This window comes from Sus scrofa, chromosome 10 (genome assembly GCF_054392235.1).
Source record: "Sus scrofa isolate SSC_HxYL_T2T_F1_AM1 chromosome 10, Sscrofa_HxYL_maternal_Yorkshire_Landrace_v2.0, whole genome shotgun sequence".
Classification (NCBI taxonomy): Eukaryota; Metazoa; Chordata; class Mammalia; order Artiodactyla; family Suidae; genus Sus; species Sus scrofa.
In genome coordinates this window covers 57,385,354-57,405,687 of record NC_139392.1, presented here as the reverse complement: position 1 = coordinate 57,405,687, position 20,334 = coordinate 57,385,354, and the positions used below count along the sequence as shown (strand labels likewise).

At 40.2% G+C, this 20,334-nt stretch overlaps 1 protein-coding gene across 1 annotated transcript in view; it reads left to right on the top strand.

The window, feature by feature from the left end:
* RMI1 (RecQ mediated genome instability 1) overlaps positions 1-20,334 on the top strand; it is a 534,328-nt gene that overhangs the window by 80,910 nt on the left and 433,084 nt on the right. Inside the window, exon 3 of the mRNA XM_084979796.1 lies at positions 1,810-1,886. Coding sequence (XP_084835922.1) covers positions 1,869-1,886 — 18 coding nt within the window. The 5' untranslated portion in view covers positions 1,810-1,868. The remainder of the gene's footprint in view (positions 1-1,809; positions 1,887-20,334) is intronic.

Genomic DNA, 20,334 nt, shown 5'->3' with positions numbered 1-20,334 from the left:
ATATTTATATATATAATATTTTCATTTTTAATAAATTGATAAAATAACTTATTTTTTTGCTTGTTATGAGATAAGGATTTAACCAAATTTCTAACAAAATAGTCGATTTGGGGGGTCTAATTAGTCTTTTATCTAACTATGTAAAATGTTACCCTTATTTATTTGATTGAACCATATACAGTTGGCAATTTTTGGCCATTTTTGATCTCTAAATACAGCAGTTTCAGTCAAGTTAATGTTAAATAAATTCTCTTGTATATATTAGAATATTTATATACTTTCTATCCTCTCCATCAATCTATGTTTTTTACTAGTATGCTACTGTCTTAATTATTGTAGCTTTATAGTATACTTCATATCAGGTAGGGTAAGATGAACTTTAAAATTGGTTTGTCAAGTTCTACAAAAAAATCCTGCTGTGATTTTGAGTGAAATTGCATTATATTTGTGTAGATTAATTTTGAGAATCAAAACATAATATAGAGTTTTCTCAATTAGGAGTGTGGCCATAAACAGGCAAGATAGGAGTTCCCGTTGTTGCTCAGCAGGTTACAAACCCAACTAGTATCCATGAGGATGCAGGTTCAATCCTTGGCTATGCTCTGTGGGTTAAGGATCCGGTGTTGCTGTGAGCTGTGTAATTTCTGCTGTAGCTGTGTATGTCGCAGATGTAATTCCTAGCCTGGGAACTTCCATATACTAAACAAACAAACAAACAAACAAAAAACAGGCAAAATAAAACTCGTCTACAAATAATTTAAAATTTTTATAAGCCATAGTTGTAGGAAAGCCAGAGGTTTAATAGCCACTGCCTGTGTCTTTCTAAACTATGGGTATGAAGGGCAATGTAGTCATCAGGGCATTCTAAACTTTATGCTGTACTTGGTTTTCCTCTGGTGAGGGAGAAAGAGCTGCTGCTATTTATATTTATTTATTTATTCATAAATTTTCTGCATCTCTCCACGAGGGTATAAGTACCCTAAAGTTAGAACTTTGCCTCTTTTATTCACTGTAGTATTTCCAGTGCTTAGAACAGAGCCCGACACATTACAGAATCTTAAAAAATTTTGAGAAAAGAAAGAAATAATAAATATGAGGACTTTAGCCCTGATTGACGATGGTGGTTTGCACCTAGCACCTAATACATAAGATGTACTCAAAACATAAAGGAGTTTATTTTTTTCTGGCTCTTTTATATTCCCATGGTTGCGTCTACTGAGCCATGCTGAATTGTTATAAAATGTTTGTGATGATTAAAACATTCACATGGCCTTAAAATAAATATTGCAATGCATGAACAAGGTTACTCACTGAAGCATTGTTTGTAGTAGCAAAGTTTGGAAAACAACCCAAATGTAAATCAATAGGCATATGGTTAAAAAACAACTCAACTATGGCATATTCATACAATGGAATAGGATATGGCTGTTAAAATAAGAACTGATATGAAAAGATTTCCAGGATAAACTGGATTGTTAGGTTAAAAAAAAAAGTGCAGGAGTTTCTGCTGTGGTGCAATGGGATTGGTGTTGTCTCTGCAGTGCCAGGATGCAGGTTCAATCCCCAGCCTGGTACAGTGGGTTAAAGGATCCAGCGTTGCTGCAGCTGTAGCATAGGTTGCAGCTATAGTGTATGTTGCACCTGTGGCTGGGTTCTGACCCCTGGCCTGGGAACTTGATACGCTGTGGGGTGGCTAAAAAAGAAAAAAAGAAAAAAAGAAAAAAAAAGTGCAGAGCAGGCTACATAATGTGCAACCTTTTGTGGAAAAAAGAAAAGGAAATAAAAATACATATTCCTATTTGCTTCTAGATACATTCACAAACTCTAAAAGGATGAAAAGAAATCAATCAAAGTGATTACCTGTCAGCATGGTGATGGGAACTGGGGTGAGTGTGACACTTTTCACTTAAATTTTTATAAGTTATTTGATTCTTGAATCATGCAAATACATTGCCATTAAAATTAAATAAAATAGAAAATATGAATGATAATTATACTTCATGTACAAAATACTCTTAATCTGTTAGTTGATACAATAAAGAAATGAAAATTATTTTAGATTTTACCCTCTTAGAGGAATTTGTGTCTTTGGAGTAGCTGTTAGGGGTTTGCAGAAATCATATGGAAGGTGACAGCAGTAACAACCAAATCAGAGTCCTCTGGTTGGATCCTTCTCATTTAGGAAGCTTTTCTGGATCAGGCAGTTAGGGTTAATGTGCTTTTGTTCATCTTCTTTTCAGGCTACAGGGCTTAGTGTACATCAAATCATTTTAGGGAGAGGCTTCTGTTTTGATGCAAAGTGTTTCAGCCTTGCCCTCTTAGTTCAAGTTAAATCAATTAAGCATCTCTTAATAATTTCAAGGCAAATTGGTTTCAGAGGACTCACAAGTGACTCACCCACAGCTCACTTATTCACCTAATTAATTAAACTTGTTAACAAATGTAAAGTACAGAATTGCAAATATTGAACAGTCTCAGCTGCCTTGGCTTGGTTCTTTCATCTTCCTCATAAATATTAACCATTTTTTCCTATGTGATTGTGAGAGTCATTGTCTTTTAAATTTATGTTGTGAACAGAGTTGACAAGGCTTTGCTTATGGTACAATAAAAAGAAAACCCAGCTATATCATTACTTAAAAAAAAAAAGGATCATTATTAAAAGTATTATTGATTATGAACTGTATGAAGGGAATTCTCATAAATTTGACCACTATCTTCTAGGGATTTACAGTGAAAGATTTAATTTAAAATTGAAGCTAAACAATATAGACTTGATAGTTAATTGACTTGATAGTAATTGTGAAAGTTCTTGTGACGTGCACCATACGAACATATGGCATATTTTGGGGGCGTGCATTGTAATATAAAAATAATATCTTAAAAAGATAGAAAATGGGAGTTCCTTTCATGGCTCAGCAGTTAAGGAACCCAGGTAGGATCCATGAGGATGCAGGTTCAATCCCTGGCCTCGCTCAGTGGGTCGAGGATCCAGTGTTGCCGTGACCTGTGGTGTAGGTTACAGATGCAGCTCGGATCTGGCATTGCTGTGGCTATGGTGTAGGCTGGCATCTGTAGCTCTAATTAGACCCCTAGCCTGGGAACTTCCATATGCTGCCGGTGCGGCTCGAAAAAGCAAAAATAAATAAATAAATAAATAAATAAAAATAAAAAGAAAATGACCTAGAGGCAATGACCATGATAGGCAATTCATGCTGGAGAAGACAGATGAAGACAGATGAAAGTAGTTCTAATGAACATAATCAGCTTTCAGCTAGATAAAAAGGCCCCACCAATGTTCAGGTTATTAATGGATACTCACCGACTACTTGGTAATCATGCAACTAATGAGAGTGAGCACTAATGGTTCAAGGAACTGTGGGTCAAATTATGAAGTTTTTTTTTTTTTTTTTTTTTTTTGTCTTTTTGCCTTTTCCAAGGCCGCTCCCGAGGCATATGGAGGTTCCTAGGCTAGGGATCCAATCAGAGCTGCAGCCGGCGGCCTACGCCACAGCCACAGCAACGTGGGATCCGAGCTGCGTCTGCAACCTACACCATAGCTCACGGCAACGCCGGATCCTTAACCCGCTGAGCAAGGCCAGAGATCGAACCCACAACCTCATGGTTCCTAGTTGGATTCATTAACCACTGTGCCACAACAGGAACTCCCCCAAAGTTTTATGAAAATGGTTTCTTGACTTATCTTCAATTATTTAGATCCAGTCTAATTTTCCTTCAAAATTAAAGTCTAGAGCTCAGGCTAGTTTATGTGACTGGACTTTTAAAAACAGATGTCCTCTCTACCTGTATGTAAAATGACAGAAAGAGTCGTGTATGTTTTCACTTTGTTGAAACACAACAATTTTTTCTAAGTCTGTTAAAATAATGTACAGGGGAAAGAGCCTTGGCCCTAGGCATGGAAAATTAGCCTTCAAATTCCATTTTCCTTACCCTCGTAGCCCTCCTACTACCCCAACTATCTCTTCAGTAGCTGTAGCAAGCTCCCTTCCACTTTTACCTAAACCCCTTGGCAGATGGACATAGGGCCAAGACCCAAGATCAAGGAAAGTCTAAGAGAATGAAGTATTCACGGTCCAGAGTAACAATATATATGGGTATCTCCTGCTTTTCAAAAGTTGCTTTATGCCATGTCACTTTGATAAAAGACCTATATTAGTACCTCTTCTTGTTAACCAAAAGAAATCCGAAGAGTATTTTTTGCTTTTCTGAAAACTGATGAAAAGCAAAAATAGCATTAGTGTTTCTTGTGCGTGGAGCTGTTTTAGAGGCAGCATGTACCCTACCGGAGCCACAGAGAGTGGCACCCTAAGCTCCTCCTGCAGGAACTGCACTTGGCATCTCACTTTCAAGCTGCCATCACTTTGAACTGTCTGAGCATCTGGACTTTATCGCCATTTGTTTTGTGCAGCCTTGTCAGCAAGAGGTATCCTAAGGGAATTGATTCTTTGCTCTACACCATTTCAGCTTGTGAAAGCTTTCCTAGGAATTCTCTGCTTTTGGAGAGTGGGGATATATGTATTCAGCTTCTTGGATAGTGATCGTAAATAATAATCATTCCCTACACCTGGAATCTCAGGGACCATTCAAGAAATAATCCCAATCTGGGATCTGGACATCGGAACTTATTTTGATGTCCAACCCCTGGATATTATTCCACGTTGTTCAGGAATCAGGTTCGTGCTGCTTGTAAAAGGAGGCATGGGGAATAGCTTGCTGCCTTTCCTGGAAGCTCTGGCCACTGTCATTCCTGACCACAATTTACCCTTCTCCCTCTCCATTTTCTACTGTTCTTTTTCTCTCTGTCTCTGATCTTCTTTCCCTCTCTGTCTTTATTTTTCTATACACAATTTGCCTTTCCTTCAAGGCCCCAGTTGTATATCATTTTACTTGGAGGAAAAAAAAACACATTTTGATAGAACCAGCACTTATGAATTTAATAACTCATCAGTGGGAATGACTCAGGTTAAAGTAGTTAGGAGTATTCCAAGCAGAATGACTTTCTCCTCAAGCAGTGGGTATTGTCTCATTTGAGTGGACAATACACATTTTAATTTCTGAATGTCTACACTCAGGATGTAGTTATTTTTTAATTATCTGCAGAAGAGGCGTCAACCAATAAATAATTTGAAAATTGGCTTTGGAATGCACAATACAATTTTTTTTCCTCTCAGGAGTTTTTATTACTAATTATATTTGGTTTGGACTAGTATTAAAATAAATATGTCTCTAGAGTACACACCAAACTGTTTCTAAGGAGAGCAGTCTATTTTATTTTTTAAAATTTATTTTTAGGGGAGTTCCTGTCGTGGTGCAGTGGTTAACGAATCCGACTAGGAACCATGAGGTTGCGGGGTCGGTCCCTGGCCTTGCTCAGTGGGTTAAGGATCCGGCGTTGCCGTGAGCTGTGGTGTAGGTTGCAGACTCGGCTTGGATCCCGCGTTGCTGTGGCTCTGGCTAGGCCAGCAGCTACAGCTCCGATTCGACCCCTAGCCTGGGAACCTCCATATGCTGCGGGAGCAGCCCAAAGAAATAGCAAAAAGACAAAAAATAAAATAAAATTTATTTTTAAAAATTTTATTGGGGTTTAGTTGACTTACAATGTTGTGTTAGTTTCAGGTGTACAGCAAAGTGAATCATTTATACACATACATATATCCATTCTTTCAGATTCTTTCCCCCTATAGGTTATTACAGAATATTGAGTAGATTCCCTGTGCTGTACAGTAGTAGGTCCTTGATACTTATCTATTTTATAATAGATAAAATATTATTAATCCCAACCTCCTAATTTATTCCTCCATCCCACATTTCCACTTTGGTAACCATAAGTTTGATTTCAAAATCTTTGTTTCTGTTTCTGTTTTGTATTGTAAACAAGTTCTTTTGTATCATTTTTATTAGATTCCACATATAAATGATGTCATATAATATTTGTCTTTCTCTGTCTGATGTATTTCACTTAGTACGATAACTTCTTTCTTTTTTTTTTTTTTTTTTTGTCTTTTTGCTATTTCTTTGGGGCCGCTCCCACGGCATATGGAGGTTCCCAGGCTAGGGGTCTAATCGGAGCTGTAGCCACTAGCCTACACCAGAGCCACAGCAACGCGGGATCCGAGCCGCGTCTGCAACCTACACCACAGCTCACGGCAACGCCGGATCCTTAACCCACTGAGCAAGGCCAGGGACCGACCCCGCAACCTCATGGTTCCTAGTCGGATTCGTTAACCACTGCGCCACGACGGGAACTCCAGTACGATAATTTCTATGTCTGTCCATGTTGCTGCAAATGGAATTATTTCATTATTTTTATGGCTGAGTAGTATTCCATTGTGTATATGTCCCACATCTTTATCCATTTCTCTGTTGATGGACATTTAGGTTGTTCCATGTCTTGGCTATTGTGAATAGTGCTTCCATGAACATTGGGCTACATGTATCTTTTTGAATTACTGCTTTTTTCAGATATATGCCCAGGAGTGGGATTGCTGGACCATATGGTAGTTTTATATTTAATTTTTTAAGAAACCACCAAACTGTTCTCCATAGTGGTTGCACCAATTTACATTCCAAGCAACAGTGTAGAAGTGTTCCTTTTTCTCCACACTTTCCTAGCATGTATTATGTGTAGGCTTTTTGATGATGGCCATTCTGATTGGTGTGAGGTGATAACTCATTGTAGTTTTGGTTTGCATTCCCTAATAAGCAGTGGTGTTGAGCATCTTTTCATGTGCTTTTTGGCCATGTCTAAGTCTTCTTTGGAGAAATGTCTGCTTAGATATTCTGCCCATTTTTCTGTTATTTGTTTTTGTTTTAGATATAAAGCTGCATGAGATATTTTTATATTTTGGAGATTAATCCATTGTGGGTTACTTTGTTGGCAAATATCTTCTCCTAATCTGTGGGCTTTCAGGGGTTTTTTTATGGTTTAAGGAGAGAAATCTAGAAATAGTCGGGACCTGGGCAGAGGACAAACGGAAGTGAAAAATGTTCAGAGTTAAAAGATTCAACATTTAGTCAATTATGTATTTATTCCTAGCTGTATTCCAAAAAAAGATTTGAAGTGGAACAATAGCTGTGGCTCACAGTAGGATTATGCCTTTAGAGGCCCGAATATAAGATTCTAGCTCTACCCTGTGTAGCATTTTGCTATATGATAATAACAACAACATTAATCATTCTTGGATGGCCCAAGCGTCAAGTACTGTGCTAAATTTTTAACATGGTTAACTTCATATAATCCTCAAATTCCTTATCTTAACTTTGCAGATGAGGCTCAGAAAGATTAATTACTTTGTCCAAAGTCACACAGCTAATACATGGCAAAAACATCACCTGGAACCAGGTTTGTGTGGCTCTGATACCTGTGTTCCTTACACCTTCATCCTTCTGCCTCTGATTTTGTTGACGATAGCTATGACTGGCTTTCCATTAAAAGTATCTGGCCGTTTAAAAAGTGGATCTCAGAGCCTGAAGCACTGAGCAGGAAAGAAGTGGGCTTTGTTAATGTCAAATGATCAGATATCTGAGAAAGGGGATCTTAACCATATTAACTGGTAATCTAACCATCATTTTACCAGGACAGTTTTGTGAAAACAAGTGGAACTCTAAACCTTTGATGATTGTCCAGACACACTGGTTCCAAAAAAGTGTAAGGTCCTAAGAGACCTTTAATCCACATGGTCTTGGCTTGACCAAAGTACTTGCTGTGGACCTAGCTCACCCAGAGATGCACCATCCTGTTCGCCATCACGTTCCTTTGCCTTGTATTAGCCCCTGCTAAACCATCTCCCTCAAATACAAGTCCTCTGGGAATTACCTCTTGGTGGGCCTCACAATCCACCCTGCTGTGTAGGCTTAGCCATCTAGGTGGTTGTCATCTTGTCATTGCCCTCCCAGTTCAACATCCTGAACTTGGCTGCCACTCATCCTCCCCAGTTACTACTGCTGAGAATGCAATGGTGTTGGACACCCTCTGTGACCTTTGGCACAAACTTATCTCAAGTGTCCCCTTTTGGAGGAAAATTCCTTAGTGCAAAATCTTTACTTACATCTCGTTTCCAACCTGCCATCTACCATCCTCCACTCTCCTGTATCTTATTACGGAGTCAAAGGCCAATAAATACTAAGTTTTAGCTTTTAGCTAATATCAGCGCTTCCTATAGTGGTGAAGTTTTTGGTAGTTACTCAAAACTGTTCAAGTCAATTGTATGCAGTTTTGTTTTTTGTTTAATGGGGGAGAAAGACTGAATCTACAATAACAGGAATCTTTCTAACCACACGCTTCCCCGCCTTGTGGAAATTACTTTGCTGAACAATGCACAGTATCTAAATCATGTCAGTACAAATCACTACTTTATCAAGAAGCAGGGACTTAATGCGTGTGTTATTTTAAAATTGTTTTCAGCCTGAGATTGGCATACTTAATTGCTTTTTAAGTACACTTGTTAAAGCATCAAGGATATTGTTGATGGTATTTAAGCGTCTTTGGTGGGCTGCTGTCATTAGGAAGCAAGGTTGGCATTTTCCTCTCTAACCTCGAACTTGATGGTTTTAATATCTAGGCTATTAAATTTACATCGGGAAGGACTAGCAGATAAATCTTTTACCAAAGCAATTTAAGTAAACAACAGAAATAAAGAAAAGGGTAAAGCTTTTAGCCTTCAGTTAACATATCCTCCAAGGACTCTCCTCTATTTTTGTGGCATTGCACAGAGTTGTTTGAAGCTGAAGATGCTATATTTGAGGTTGATTTTTTGTGGACTCAGCTTCTAAATTCAAACCTGAAGTGAATGCTTTGGCTTCAAGTGTGGTATTGATGAATGACTGAAGAAATTTCAGTTGGAGGTAAAATGCCTAAACTCTCTTTATTTCTTTTTTGGAGAACAAGAGTAACTTTTTTGGGGAAAAAGAGAAAACAAAATAAAACTGACTGACTTCGCTTTATTTAAAAATATTGCTTTGGTCTTTTTCCCACCTCCAAGTCCACGGGCCCTGTGAACATTCATCCTTCATCCAGCAAACATTTATGGGCCATGCACTGCTTTCCAAGTACTATTCCTGGGAAGTGGAGAGACCATCCTCCAGAAAGACACATCCCTGGGAGCTTCCCTGTACCATTTGCAGATAATTTATCTGGGGAAACTTTGGCTGAGACTAAAATGTCTTAGGATAGCTGTGAAAAATAAAGATATAGAGTTTTTTTCTTTGATAGGCATTTCAATATGGAATCTCTTTGAAGATGCTTTCCCCATTTCTTTGTGGGAAGATATACCACAAAGGCGAACAGGGTATTTTTGGAGAACTTACTTTGCTTCTTGTTGTTGAAATAAAGTCTTAGATGAAAGAAAATCACTGCTTAAGGTTGGGACTATTGGTGACAAACATTGTTATCTGTGATAGAGGAAATATGCAATTTTTCCCCTCTAGCATGATGTGCACTTGTTAGAGTGTTTATCAAATAATTTGGTTTTCCAATACATTATCAGAAATTAGTGAGATTGGTTATGGACTTAATTACGCTTTTCTAAAAAATGATTTTAGTCTGCTCTCAAACATTCTGAAGTGGACCTTTATTATAGGTACCAAATTGTATGAAAGCACATTGCCCTCATCACATAAGGGTCACAGGTGGAACGAAGCAGGACTGAAATGAAGGGTAATGGAAAAATCCAGTACTTGTGTTTGCTACTTAAATGTCATGGCTGGGTAAATGGATTTCTCTACTTCCTAGGACTCGGCTTCTACTACATTAGTCTGGCAGCAATTAGAGAGGAGAGGTTGCTCTGCAAATTGGCTTGGCGAACCATGTAGTTCATCTTTTTATTGTGCAAAACAGGAAAAATTGCTTCTAATCAATCCACTTCAACTTTTAGTCTAAAAATTATTTACTATCCCATCGGCTGTAAGTACCTATGAAATGCTCTATTTGAACCAACCGAAGGGAAGACATATTTGTATCAAGAAGCTGATTTGTATCAACAATCTTACTATGGAGGCAATAAAGAGACTACATTATTATTGAGGTATTCTTGCCAGATTGTTTAATGCTTTTAGGAGAATTAATCTACAGTTCAAATATAATTGGACTCTTATTTAACTAAGTCAGAAATGTACCACTTCATGGTTGTGCTGCTCAAAAGAGGTAGGTTTTCCTCCAGAATAGAACATTATTCATTTTGCACTTTTTGTAATCTTTACAGTTGATTCACAAGATCAATCAACCCCTCTGCTTTGTAACTACCCTAGGTTGTAACATTTTGGGGGTGCTTAGATGAAAGTTTATGATTATTATTTTTTTCAGAGCATAAATAGAGAACTGATGTGAGGTACAGGGAAATGTTTACTAATTTTCACTTTGCCCATCAGCACACTCAATGATTTTAAGAAATGCATAAATGAATTACATTTCTAAATGAAATGTAATGATGAATTTGAGGTAGTGCAAACTTACAAAAGTAGTCTCCTTTAAACTGTGCCCTACCCAGCTAGCTTCATTGGGAAAACACCAAGATTCATGCAGCCTGAGCTGGAAACTGGGCTGTTGTAGATTGAGAAACCTTAGCTTCATTTGAGAAGAAACCTCGCTCACAGCTCCAAATCCGATAAACATTCTTTGGTGTCTCAAAAGCCATAGATTTTTTTTTTTTTTTTCTGCAGCAGGAGTCTAAATTTCTTAACCCAAAATCTTAGCAAAGAAAACCAAAAAAGTCTGTTGATGCCAGCTCCCCCCCCCCACCCCGGTCAAGTTCTAATTCTTCTCATTGGCAAAACCAAAATCATCTAAATTTTAAATACGTTTTCAAAGGTTGGTTCTTTAAAGTGGAAACTGCCTTCTTTTAGATGAGTGTTAGTTTCACAGTGGAGGATTAGGTGATATCTGCAGGTAATGGCGTGTCTTATTTGGGGCAGTGGTTTAAATTCTGGACTCATCTCCTTTTTTTTTTTGTATTTAATCTTTCACTTTTATTTTTTAAAAATTTTTTATTTTAAAATTTTCTTTTGGGGGGGGTCATCGTTCAAAAGAAGCTCATTAACCTTTGTAAAAAAAATAAGTAGAATTCCACCAGGGAGTCTTTCCCTTTTGTGTTTTCACAGACTTCCTCTCCTGCCTCCAAATAGGGGCTACTTAAGCGCTTCGTTTATGCCTACAGGGAGAAAGGAAGGAGCAGCTGGCTTTTGCTTTGATTTGAGCACCGTTCCTCTTTCTCAGTTCCCCTCTCCTTTCCAGGGTCATATATGTTATTAACACTCAAGCAAAGCTTGCTACCTCTTGCAAGATAAGAGGATTTAACTCAAGTGGACGTTGTGCATTTGGTGCATATGGTTCTGCCTGAGCCACAGCAGCCTAGTTCCTTTAGTCCTCCATTCCCACCCAGACAGGACTTATTAGAACACTGAAGGGCCAGGATTCAGGAAGCAGGGAAGAAGAAAGGATGAGGGAAGGCTTCTAAGTTGCTTTATGCAGACTGAGGGATCTTGGGTAACCTTATCCCTGTGGAAGGACGGCTGCCTAGCAGTTTTACATAGTGGTTCTGTGACTTGCTAGCTAGACCTGAATGTCACCTTCCAGGCTTCCCTTGTCTTCAGAGGTTGTTTATATCTTTTTAATTTAGTTCCAACCTCTCAGGGTCTCTGTTCCCTGCAAAGATAAGGTTGACTCAATGGATGACCTTCTGGGGTCCCTTCCAGTGCTAACATTTTTTTTTTTTTTTTTTTTTTGGCTGCACCAATGGCATGTGGAAGTTTCCAGACCAAGGATGGAACTTTCCCCACAGCAGTGGACCAGGTCCTTAACCCACTAGGCCATCAGGGAATTCCTTAACTGTTAACATTTAATGAAACAGTCTTGCAAGCGTCTACCACCGATGTTTCAAACATTCCAGAAAACACAAATTGTGGATAATGGGGGCTGAAAAGAAGGCCCCAAATCCATGTGGAACACAAAAATACATGGTTTCTTTAACATTCTCTCCTGTGTACACACAGAGTTCAAGTTTTATTTGCTTCCAAGCCAGCCCTGCCCAAAGACCTGGTAAACTCTCACTAAAGAGTTCAGACCCAAGCATAACCCAGGGCAACCATGACTGGCACATGCTCATAAATAAAATCAGTTTCCCACATTAAGAAATGACTGTTCTTTCTCATAGACTTGCTCAAATGTTTTGTTTGCTGAGAAGTAGGGGAGAGGGAAAGAAGGCTATGAGTGATTTTATGGGAAAGTGTGCAAAAATATAAACAAAGATTTCTGTGCTATTCATCTTCTGAGAGACTACAGCTAATTTATATCCGTTTTGTCTGCTCCCCTCTCCCTTCCCCCTCCTTCCTTCCTTCCTTCCTCCTTTTTTTTTTTTTTTTGCCCCCAGAAAATCATCTCTGGCGGCAAACGTTTAGGCATCTGTAGAGGTCAGAACCTTAGTGCAGTTCCTTGAAAAAAGGGCGTGACATTTGCCTTGAGAATTAATTCTACTCCCTGACTCCAAAAGCTTTGCTTTATTTTGTATTTTTCCTCGGCAAATTAAAAAATAAAGCTAGTAGTTAATAAAATTATCAGTGCCTCCCTCACACCCCATCTACAGGACGCTGAGATGGGCAGGGCAGCCGTCGACACAGTTGACCAAAGAGCCTGGAAACTTCGGGCAAATTGGAAGCGTCTCTGGCTGGTGCGGTTCTTAGAACTTTATGTAAACAGGAAGCGCGATGAACCTGGAAACTGACTCACACCATGCAGGGGCTGTCTGTAAACCACTACAAAGGGGGCGACCTTCCGTGAGTTTGGAAACCTACGGTCCTGGTCCCTGGAAATCCCTAGGATTACGCCTTGCAGTTTTGGGTTCTGGAGGGCAAAATAGCTCCTGGAGTAGCGCTTCTCTTTTCCTGCCCTTTCGGAGCCTTTAACGTGCTTGCTCGACTCGCACTCGGGCGCGGCTGCCGGTTTCTCTGGGCAGACTCCGAGGCTGGCGCTTTCCAGGCTGATATTTAGCTATCGCAGCCCAGAAAAAGAAGTGCCTATGGACGGCACGCACGCTGGGGGCTCTTGTGCCACTGTTTTTCTTCTGATGTTATAGATGGGTGAGAAGAGGAAGGAGGAGGGAGAAGCGTCCCGCCGCTGGGTGCAAGGATGCGCCCCGCGTGCGGGAAAGCCCCGACCCAGGCACTTACCCAGTCCCTTTCATGGGTTAAAAAAAGAAAAATGCTTTCTAAACCAAATGGAGACCGTGGGTGGGGTTGGATTTGTCCGTCCAGGAGGAAGGGGTAAGGGTTTTGTTTAGGCGGCTATGACAAGCTGAGACTGGCCGATAAACCATTACACCGCATCCTTTTTGAAAAATTTGGTGCCTTCTTTCTCCTTTTGTTCCCATGACACTTCAAATTTCAGATAGTGTGTGGTTTTAGAAGAGAGACATTCTACACACACACGACACGACACAACACACAGACAACAAAATCTACATATAAAATTTAAATAATCACATATCATATTAAATCAAAGAAATTAAATTACATTAATTAAAAATCGAGTAACATTTTTTAAGTTTCACCATGGCAGCACTTGGAGGATTTTAATTTAACATTTAACCGAATAAAATCCTATAATGCCCCTCAGGGGTGGTTTTATGCTTGAAAAAAATTCTTTTTCCACTTTTTCCATTTAATAGGCAATTTCTGTGTTTATCATAAGGTTAATGCTAAGGATGGAGAATTCTGGTGAATTGTAAATAGTATTGCAACATTCTGTCACATGCTTGGGACCAAATAAAATTTATGTTTTACGTATGTATACATAGATATGTGTCTGTGTGCCTATCTGTCTATCTGTATAGAATCTTAGAATTCTAGGTTAGGTCTGACAGTGGCTTTTGTACCCAGTGAGCAGCCCAACTCACTTGACAAATGGGCGGATCTCACAAAGCGATTCTCTGCCTTCTTTTGGAGAAATAGTACTTTTCTGTTCTTTCTGCAGTGGAGTGTCTTCTAAGAATAATTTCATGGCAAATCATGTTGATGACATGCCAGCAGCATATTGTGTTTAAGCGACCTCAAGTCATGCTTTTGAGGCATTTAGAGTTAATTTTAACCTCCGCATTTCTCCAGAGGAACACACATGTACACACACACTCCTGGGTTCGGAATTTGCTTACAGACAGTGTTAGCCCAACGGGTGCAATGAGTTCTCTTGTTTATTCCTGCTCTTTCCCTGCATCCCAAGACAACCCTGGAGGTGGGTGGACTACAGGCGCTTTCCAGAGGTCCACGAGGCATTTTAGAATGTATGACTTTGTGATGGGAAAGGGCTGTGTAATGAGGAGAACTCCACAAGGAGTGGAAAAACTTTTTGAGAAGGCTTCTCATTTCTCTGCAATTGCTGAGCAAGTACTGGAGTCCATTTCTTCCTCAGACCTGGGGGACCATGATGAACACTTTTGGGGAAGGAATCTTTAGTGGGCATACTCTCACGTTTCTCCAGCTATTATAAAGATATGGTGATCTGAGATTTACACACATGTTAGGGATGATGGTGAGCACTCCTAATTCCTAAATGTGATTTAAAATTTGTAGCATGCCATCAAACTCCTTTAAAATTTTTTTATGCCAGTGGTTAAAGCTGTGGTATTGTCAAATACTCCTTTTTCTGGGCAACTCCTGTCCATATTAATAAAAATAATCATGGCGCAACTTATTGTGTGTATATTCTATTCCAGACATAGTAGTGCTAAGTACTTTACATGCTTTATTTCATTTAGTGTGTGCAAGGATCCTATGAGGTAGCTATTTTTCTTTACACATGAACAGGTTGAAGTTTAGAGAGGTGGAATAAGTTGCCCAAGATCACACAGTGATAAGAAATAGAACTGAGAATCAAACTGAAGTGTTTCTAACTCCAGAAACAGAGTTCTCAATCTTTAGATCATTTTATTGCAGAGGATTTTTAGCTTTGGTACCTGGTCAAATTAGAGCAATAGCTTTTAGTTTTTCAACTGTGTTTTAACACAGTTTCTTCTTATTTTTGATATAACTGACATTTGAAAAAATTTTTTTCATAAGAGCAGACGTTTGTGTTGTACTTAGTTTTAAATCTCTGTCCTACACTTGTTCTCACTAATCCTAAAGTCCATCCTGCAAGGCAGTGTATGGAAAAGGTGATCCCTAGACCACTAGCATCAAATTTAGAAATTAGAATCCAAGATGCTAGTTTAAAACACAGATTTCTGGGTCCCTCATGGACTGGGATAAGAATCTGGGCAGTCAGTTGGGACTCAGGAAATTGCCTTGTAGTAAGCTTTCAAATATATGAATGAGTAGAAAGAGAAACATGAATTTTGGAATCAAACCTTGATTTCTATCCCAGTTTTTGCTCTTTTTAATTATATGACCTTAGGCAAGTTGTTTATAGAGCTGTAGGAAGATTAAATTGATACTGTGTGTAAAAACAGTAATGTTTAAGATGGAAACTAATGCTTATGGAGCGTTTACTATGTGCCAGACCCTGCTAAGCACACTACATCTATCAACTCGTTGAACTTCACATAAGGGAGGACTGTCATTAGTCCTAATTTATAGAAGAGGAGGCTGAAGTACAGAGATTAATCTGAACCAGGATTTGATAGCAGGGAGTCTGGCTCCAGGACTAGGCCCTTAACCTCTGTATTGGCTGTCTCTCATAGGAGGAGTTTACTAACTGTTATTTCCCTTTGGCCACATATAAAATGACAGCAACAAAAACTGATAAAAATGCTAGGTGCCAGGGGAGTTCCCATTGTGGCGCAGCAGAAATGAATCCGACTAGCAACCATGAGGTTTCAGGTTCGATCCCTGGCCTTGTGCAGGGGGTTAAGGATCTGGCGTTGATGTGAGCTGTGGAGTAGGTCGAAGACGCGGCTTAGATCTGGCGTTGCTGTGGCTCCAGCATAGGCCGGGGCAACAGCCTGGGAACCTTCATATGATGCAGGTGGGGCCCTAAAAAGACAAAAAGACCAAAAAAGGGAGTTCCCGTCGTGGCGCAGTGGTTAACGAATCCGACTAGGAACCATGAGGTTGCGGGTTCGGTCCCTGCCTTTGCTCAGTGGGTTAACGATCCGGCGTTGCCGTGAGCTGTGGTGGAGGTTGCAGACGCGGCTCGGATCCCGCCTTGCTGTGGCTCTGGCGTAGGCCAGTGGCTACAGCTCCGATTAGACCCCTAGCCTGGGAACCTCCATATGCCGCGGGAGCGGCCCAAGAAATAACAACAACAACAACAACAACAAAAAGACAAAAGACAAAAAAAAAAAAAAAGCTAGGTGCCAGACAATGAGAGCTTTTTCCTTTTGGCCCAGAGCATGTAAGCATGATATGGTACATTTCTCTTTAAGATTCATTCATTCAGTCCCGGATCAGAGGTACGTGTTAGGTAAGACCCGGCAGAGACTGTTTGGGTTATCTGATAGCTTGCTTTGTACAGGGTTACTCAAAATCTGATTCGTGGACTTGCAGCATCAGCATTACTTTGGAGGCTTGTTAGAAAGGCAAATTCTTGGGCCCTATCCCAGACGAATGAACTTAAAGCTCTAGGTACAGGGCCCAGCAATCTTTTTTGACAAGTTCTGCAGGTGACGTTGATGCATCTTAAGGTCCAGAACCACTGGTTTACAGCATGGAGCAAAAGAGGTGGTGGTTTTTTTTTTTTTTTATGTCTTGGTTGTTCTTAGGAGACAGGGTATTCATTGAGGGAACAGAGAATGCTCCTGCTCAGGCACCACTAGCATTAAACATACAAATATGCAAATAAGACACGGTTCTAGTATGGTTCAGTGAGAAGGAAAAGATGGGTGCATCCCACCAGGACACCTGCAGGCAGGGCTCTGATCGAGCCTGCACAAGGCACTCTTTCTGGAGCTGAGATCAGGCAGAGAGGTTATCACGAAGGTGAACCTTAGTGGAGCCTTGAAGGATAAAGAGACTTATCCTTGACAGAGATGGTTAACAGAAACTTTCTAAAAAATTCAGACTAAATTCATTTAAGAATAACAACAGTTATGAGGACTTTGCCTTTAAAGCAAGACATAGTGGGGGAACTACTTATTAGTGGCCACGTACCACACTACACGCTGGATGTGGAACTTAGGTGCAGAGGGTGTTTCTGAGTGTAGAAAAGCATCTAACCTACACTGAATGGTGAGTTAGGTCAGATCAGGGAAGACGTCCTGGAGGAGGGATTCAGATACCCAGAGCTGAATCTGAAAAAATAGATATAAATCACACAGATAAAAACTTTTCTGAACAGAAAGGGCAACTGAATCCAAAAACATTATGTAGGGGACAATGCTTCCCAACTTTTAGCAAGTGATGGCTCTTGAGAAAAAAGAAAAACACATCTGCAAGGCACCCTGGGGTGATGCAGTACATTGTGGCACACAAGTTGGTATTCCCTGGTTTAGAGCTTGTAAGCTGTTTACCGTAACCAGAGTGTACACAAAGAGGCTAAGAGGGAGGTTTGGAGAGCTGGGAGTGGGAAAGGTGGCAGATGTCATCTTCTCAGGAATTATTTCTATGTATGAAATGAGATCAAATCACCACTTTAAAGGAAATTAAATTATTTGTATTTTTAGCCTTCCTTCCTTTCTCCCTTCCTTCCTCCCTTCCTCTCCTACTCTCTTTCCTTCCTCCGTTCCTTCCTTCCTCTTTTTTACATTTTATGGCTGCACCTGCACCATATGGAAGTTGCTGGGCCAGGGACTGAATCCGAGCCACAGCTGTGACCTACACCACAGCTATGGCAATGCCAGATCCTTTAACCCTCTGCACCAGCCAGGGAAACCCACACCTCTGCAGCGACTGGAGCCACTACCATTGGATTCTTAACCCACTGTGCCATGGCAGGAACTCCTCGGCCAACATTTCTTTTTTTTTTTTTTTTCCCTTTTTAGGGCCTCACCTGCAGCATATGGAAGTTCCTAGGCAAGGGGTCAAATTGGAGCTACAGCGGCTGCCCCATGCCACAGCCACAGCAATGCAGGGATTTGAGCCACATCTGTGACCTACACCACAGCTCACAGCAATGCTGAATCATTAACCCACTGAACAAGGCCAGGGATTGAACCTTCATCCTCATGGATCTGAGTTGGATTCGTTTCCAGTGTGCCACAAGTGGGAACTCCCACCATTTCTTACAAAGCATTGGGAGGTAGCTGGATTCTCCTCTATTAAGTGAGGTGCTGGAAGAAATTTTTTCTTGCCCTTTTGCATGTGTTAGGGAAAGAGGTTTTCACCTCTCCTGGGGTTCACAGGGAGGCTATGTGCTGTTGCAATGAGATGGTTAGGACTCCAAAGGAGTGAGTGTTGGAAATTGTGGTTTCCATGAATGAAACCCCTATTCATTTTCTCTGTGCAGGATGAGAAATGTCAAATCTTGCTCCCTTGAAAACACCTTTGATCAAACTCATTTGAGCTTTTGCTTTAAGAGCCCCACTTTCTGGGAAGTAGAATTGGTATAGTTTAAATCTAAATCTCATATAAAAGTTATTTCACAGGAACTATGTAACTTGAATATTTGCATTCATTTCCCCATATATGTCTCTTTTCTTAGAATCAGATCTGCCAGCCAGGTTATATAGGGACGTTCCATCTACCCAAAAAGGCAAACTTTGGCCACTGGACAATTTCTCCTGCTTCTCTTGCCCATTGGGTCTTCTTTTATAAATTTGAGCACGGGCGGCAGAAGCAGCAGGAGAGGTGATAAGATTTATATTAGACAATCTTAAAAAAAGTTTTGTTTGGGGAGGATATGACAGGAATGGGAAGAATAAATTTAAAAAAATTTTTAATTGCTCTTTGTCAATGGACTGTGTTTCTGAGAATGTGTGTCTATGAAGCCCAGAACCACAGGGAGCTGGAGTGCCATTGGATTGTAGGAGCATCATTTTACTTGAGCTTCAGAAAAGGCTACATTCGTTAGTCTTTTAGAATTCAGTATGTTCTTTGGCTTTTCTCCATAAGGTCACTGGTGAGATTTAAAAGAGATGGTTGGGCAAAAGAGACAAGGGAAAGGGCATAATCTCAGAGCTTGTAGCAAAGATTCTATGGGGGTGTAGTTTCCTGAGAGTGGTGGGGAAAAGGAGGGAGGGAAGCTTCTAGAATAGCTTTAATTTCTTGCATTAAGTTGGTCTATAAAATGATAGAGGATGATTTTGTTAACAAATTAGACACAAGGCCCCCCTCTTGGGGCCCTAGCTGAACACAAGTCCTCCTGGCTCTGTCAGGGAGTTCTTTTCTGCTCAGGTTCAAATGCCAACAATGACACTGAGTTTGGCCAGACCTGCTTTTATACAGTAGTCAAAGAATGAAGAAGGAGAGTCCACGGTCTAAAGGCATCTCTTCCCCAAGGGAGAGGAGTAAGGGATTGCAAAGGTTAGGAGGCCGACAGGCCATCAGGGTCTAGGTAGGGGTGGAGATTTCCAGGGGCAGCTGGGGCACACAAGTCTTCCACACTCCTTTGCACAGGGCACTAATTGTACCTAGAAGAGTGCAGATCCCCCCTTTGAGGTAGAATACTTAGCATGATAATGAAGCCAAGGTAATTCCTGGATACCTCCAGGGTTCATTTGCCCAGTCTCCTTCCTGTGGTAAAGTCAAAGCCAGCTCTGGATGGTGGACCTCTATATGTCTCAAAGCACATTTCCCTCTGTAAAGCATCCACGCCAAACACCAGGTGCTTTTGAAACAAACACAGAGATAAATCCTGCACGTGTCCATCAGCTCTCAGGCATTGGTACAGAAATGCAGAAGTAAGTCAAGGCCAAGAAAGCAGTGACCTTTAGTCTACTTTGTCCACCATCTTGGATATAGCTGGTTCATGCCGGTTTTGTCATAGGCCTTTGTGTTATCCTGTTGATAAAGTACAACTAGTGCATATGGTTAAGAAAAAAATAACAAAAACAAACAAATAAACAAAAAACCCAGCACAACCAGTTTCTGTGCCTGGGGCCTGGGCTATATAGATAGCATGGGTGACAATTTCATGTGTAATGTTTTTTTTCCTACTTTAAACTAGAAGTTGGTCTCAGAGTAGAGGTTTCTTCTGAGAAATTCAGTACAAAATCTTCATCTTGTGAGGTCAAGTTTGGGCAAGAAAGGATAAGAAAACTGAGTAGGGAGGATGGGATTTGCATCATCAGCTTTTCCAAACAAGTTATGGTAAAATAGACATAGCACAAAATTTACCATCTTAATCATTTTTAAGTGTTTAGTTGGGTAGTGTTAAGAACGTTTACATTGTTGAGCAACAAATCTCTAGAACTCTTTGTTATCTTGCAAATCTGAAATTCTATACCAATTAAGTAACTC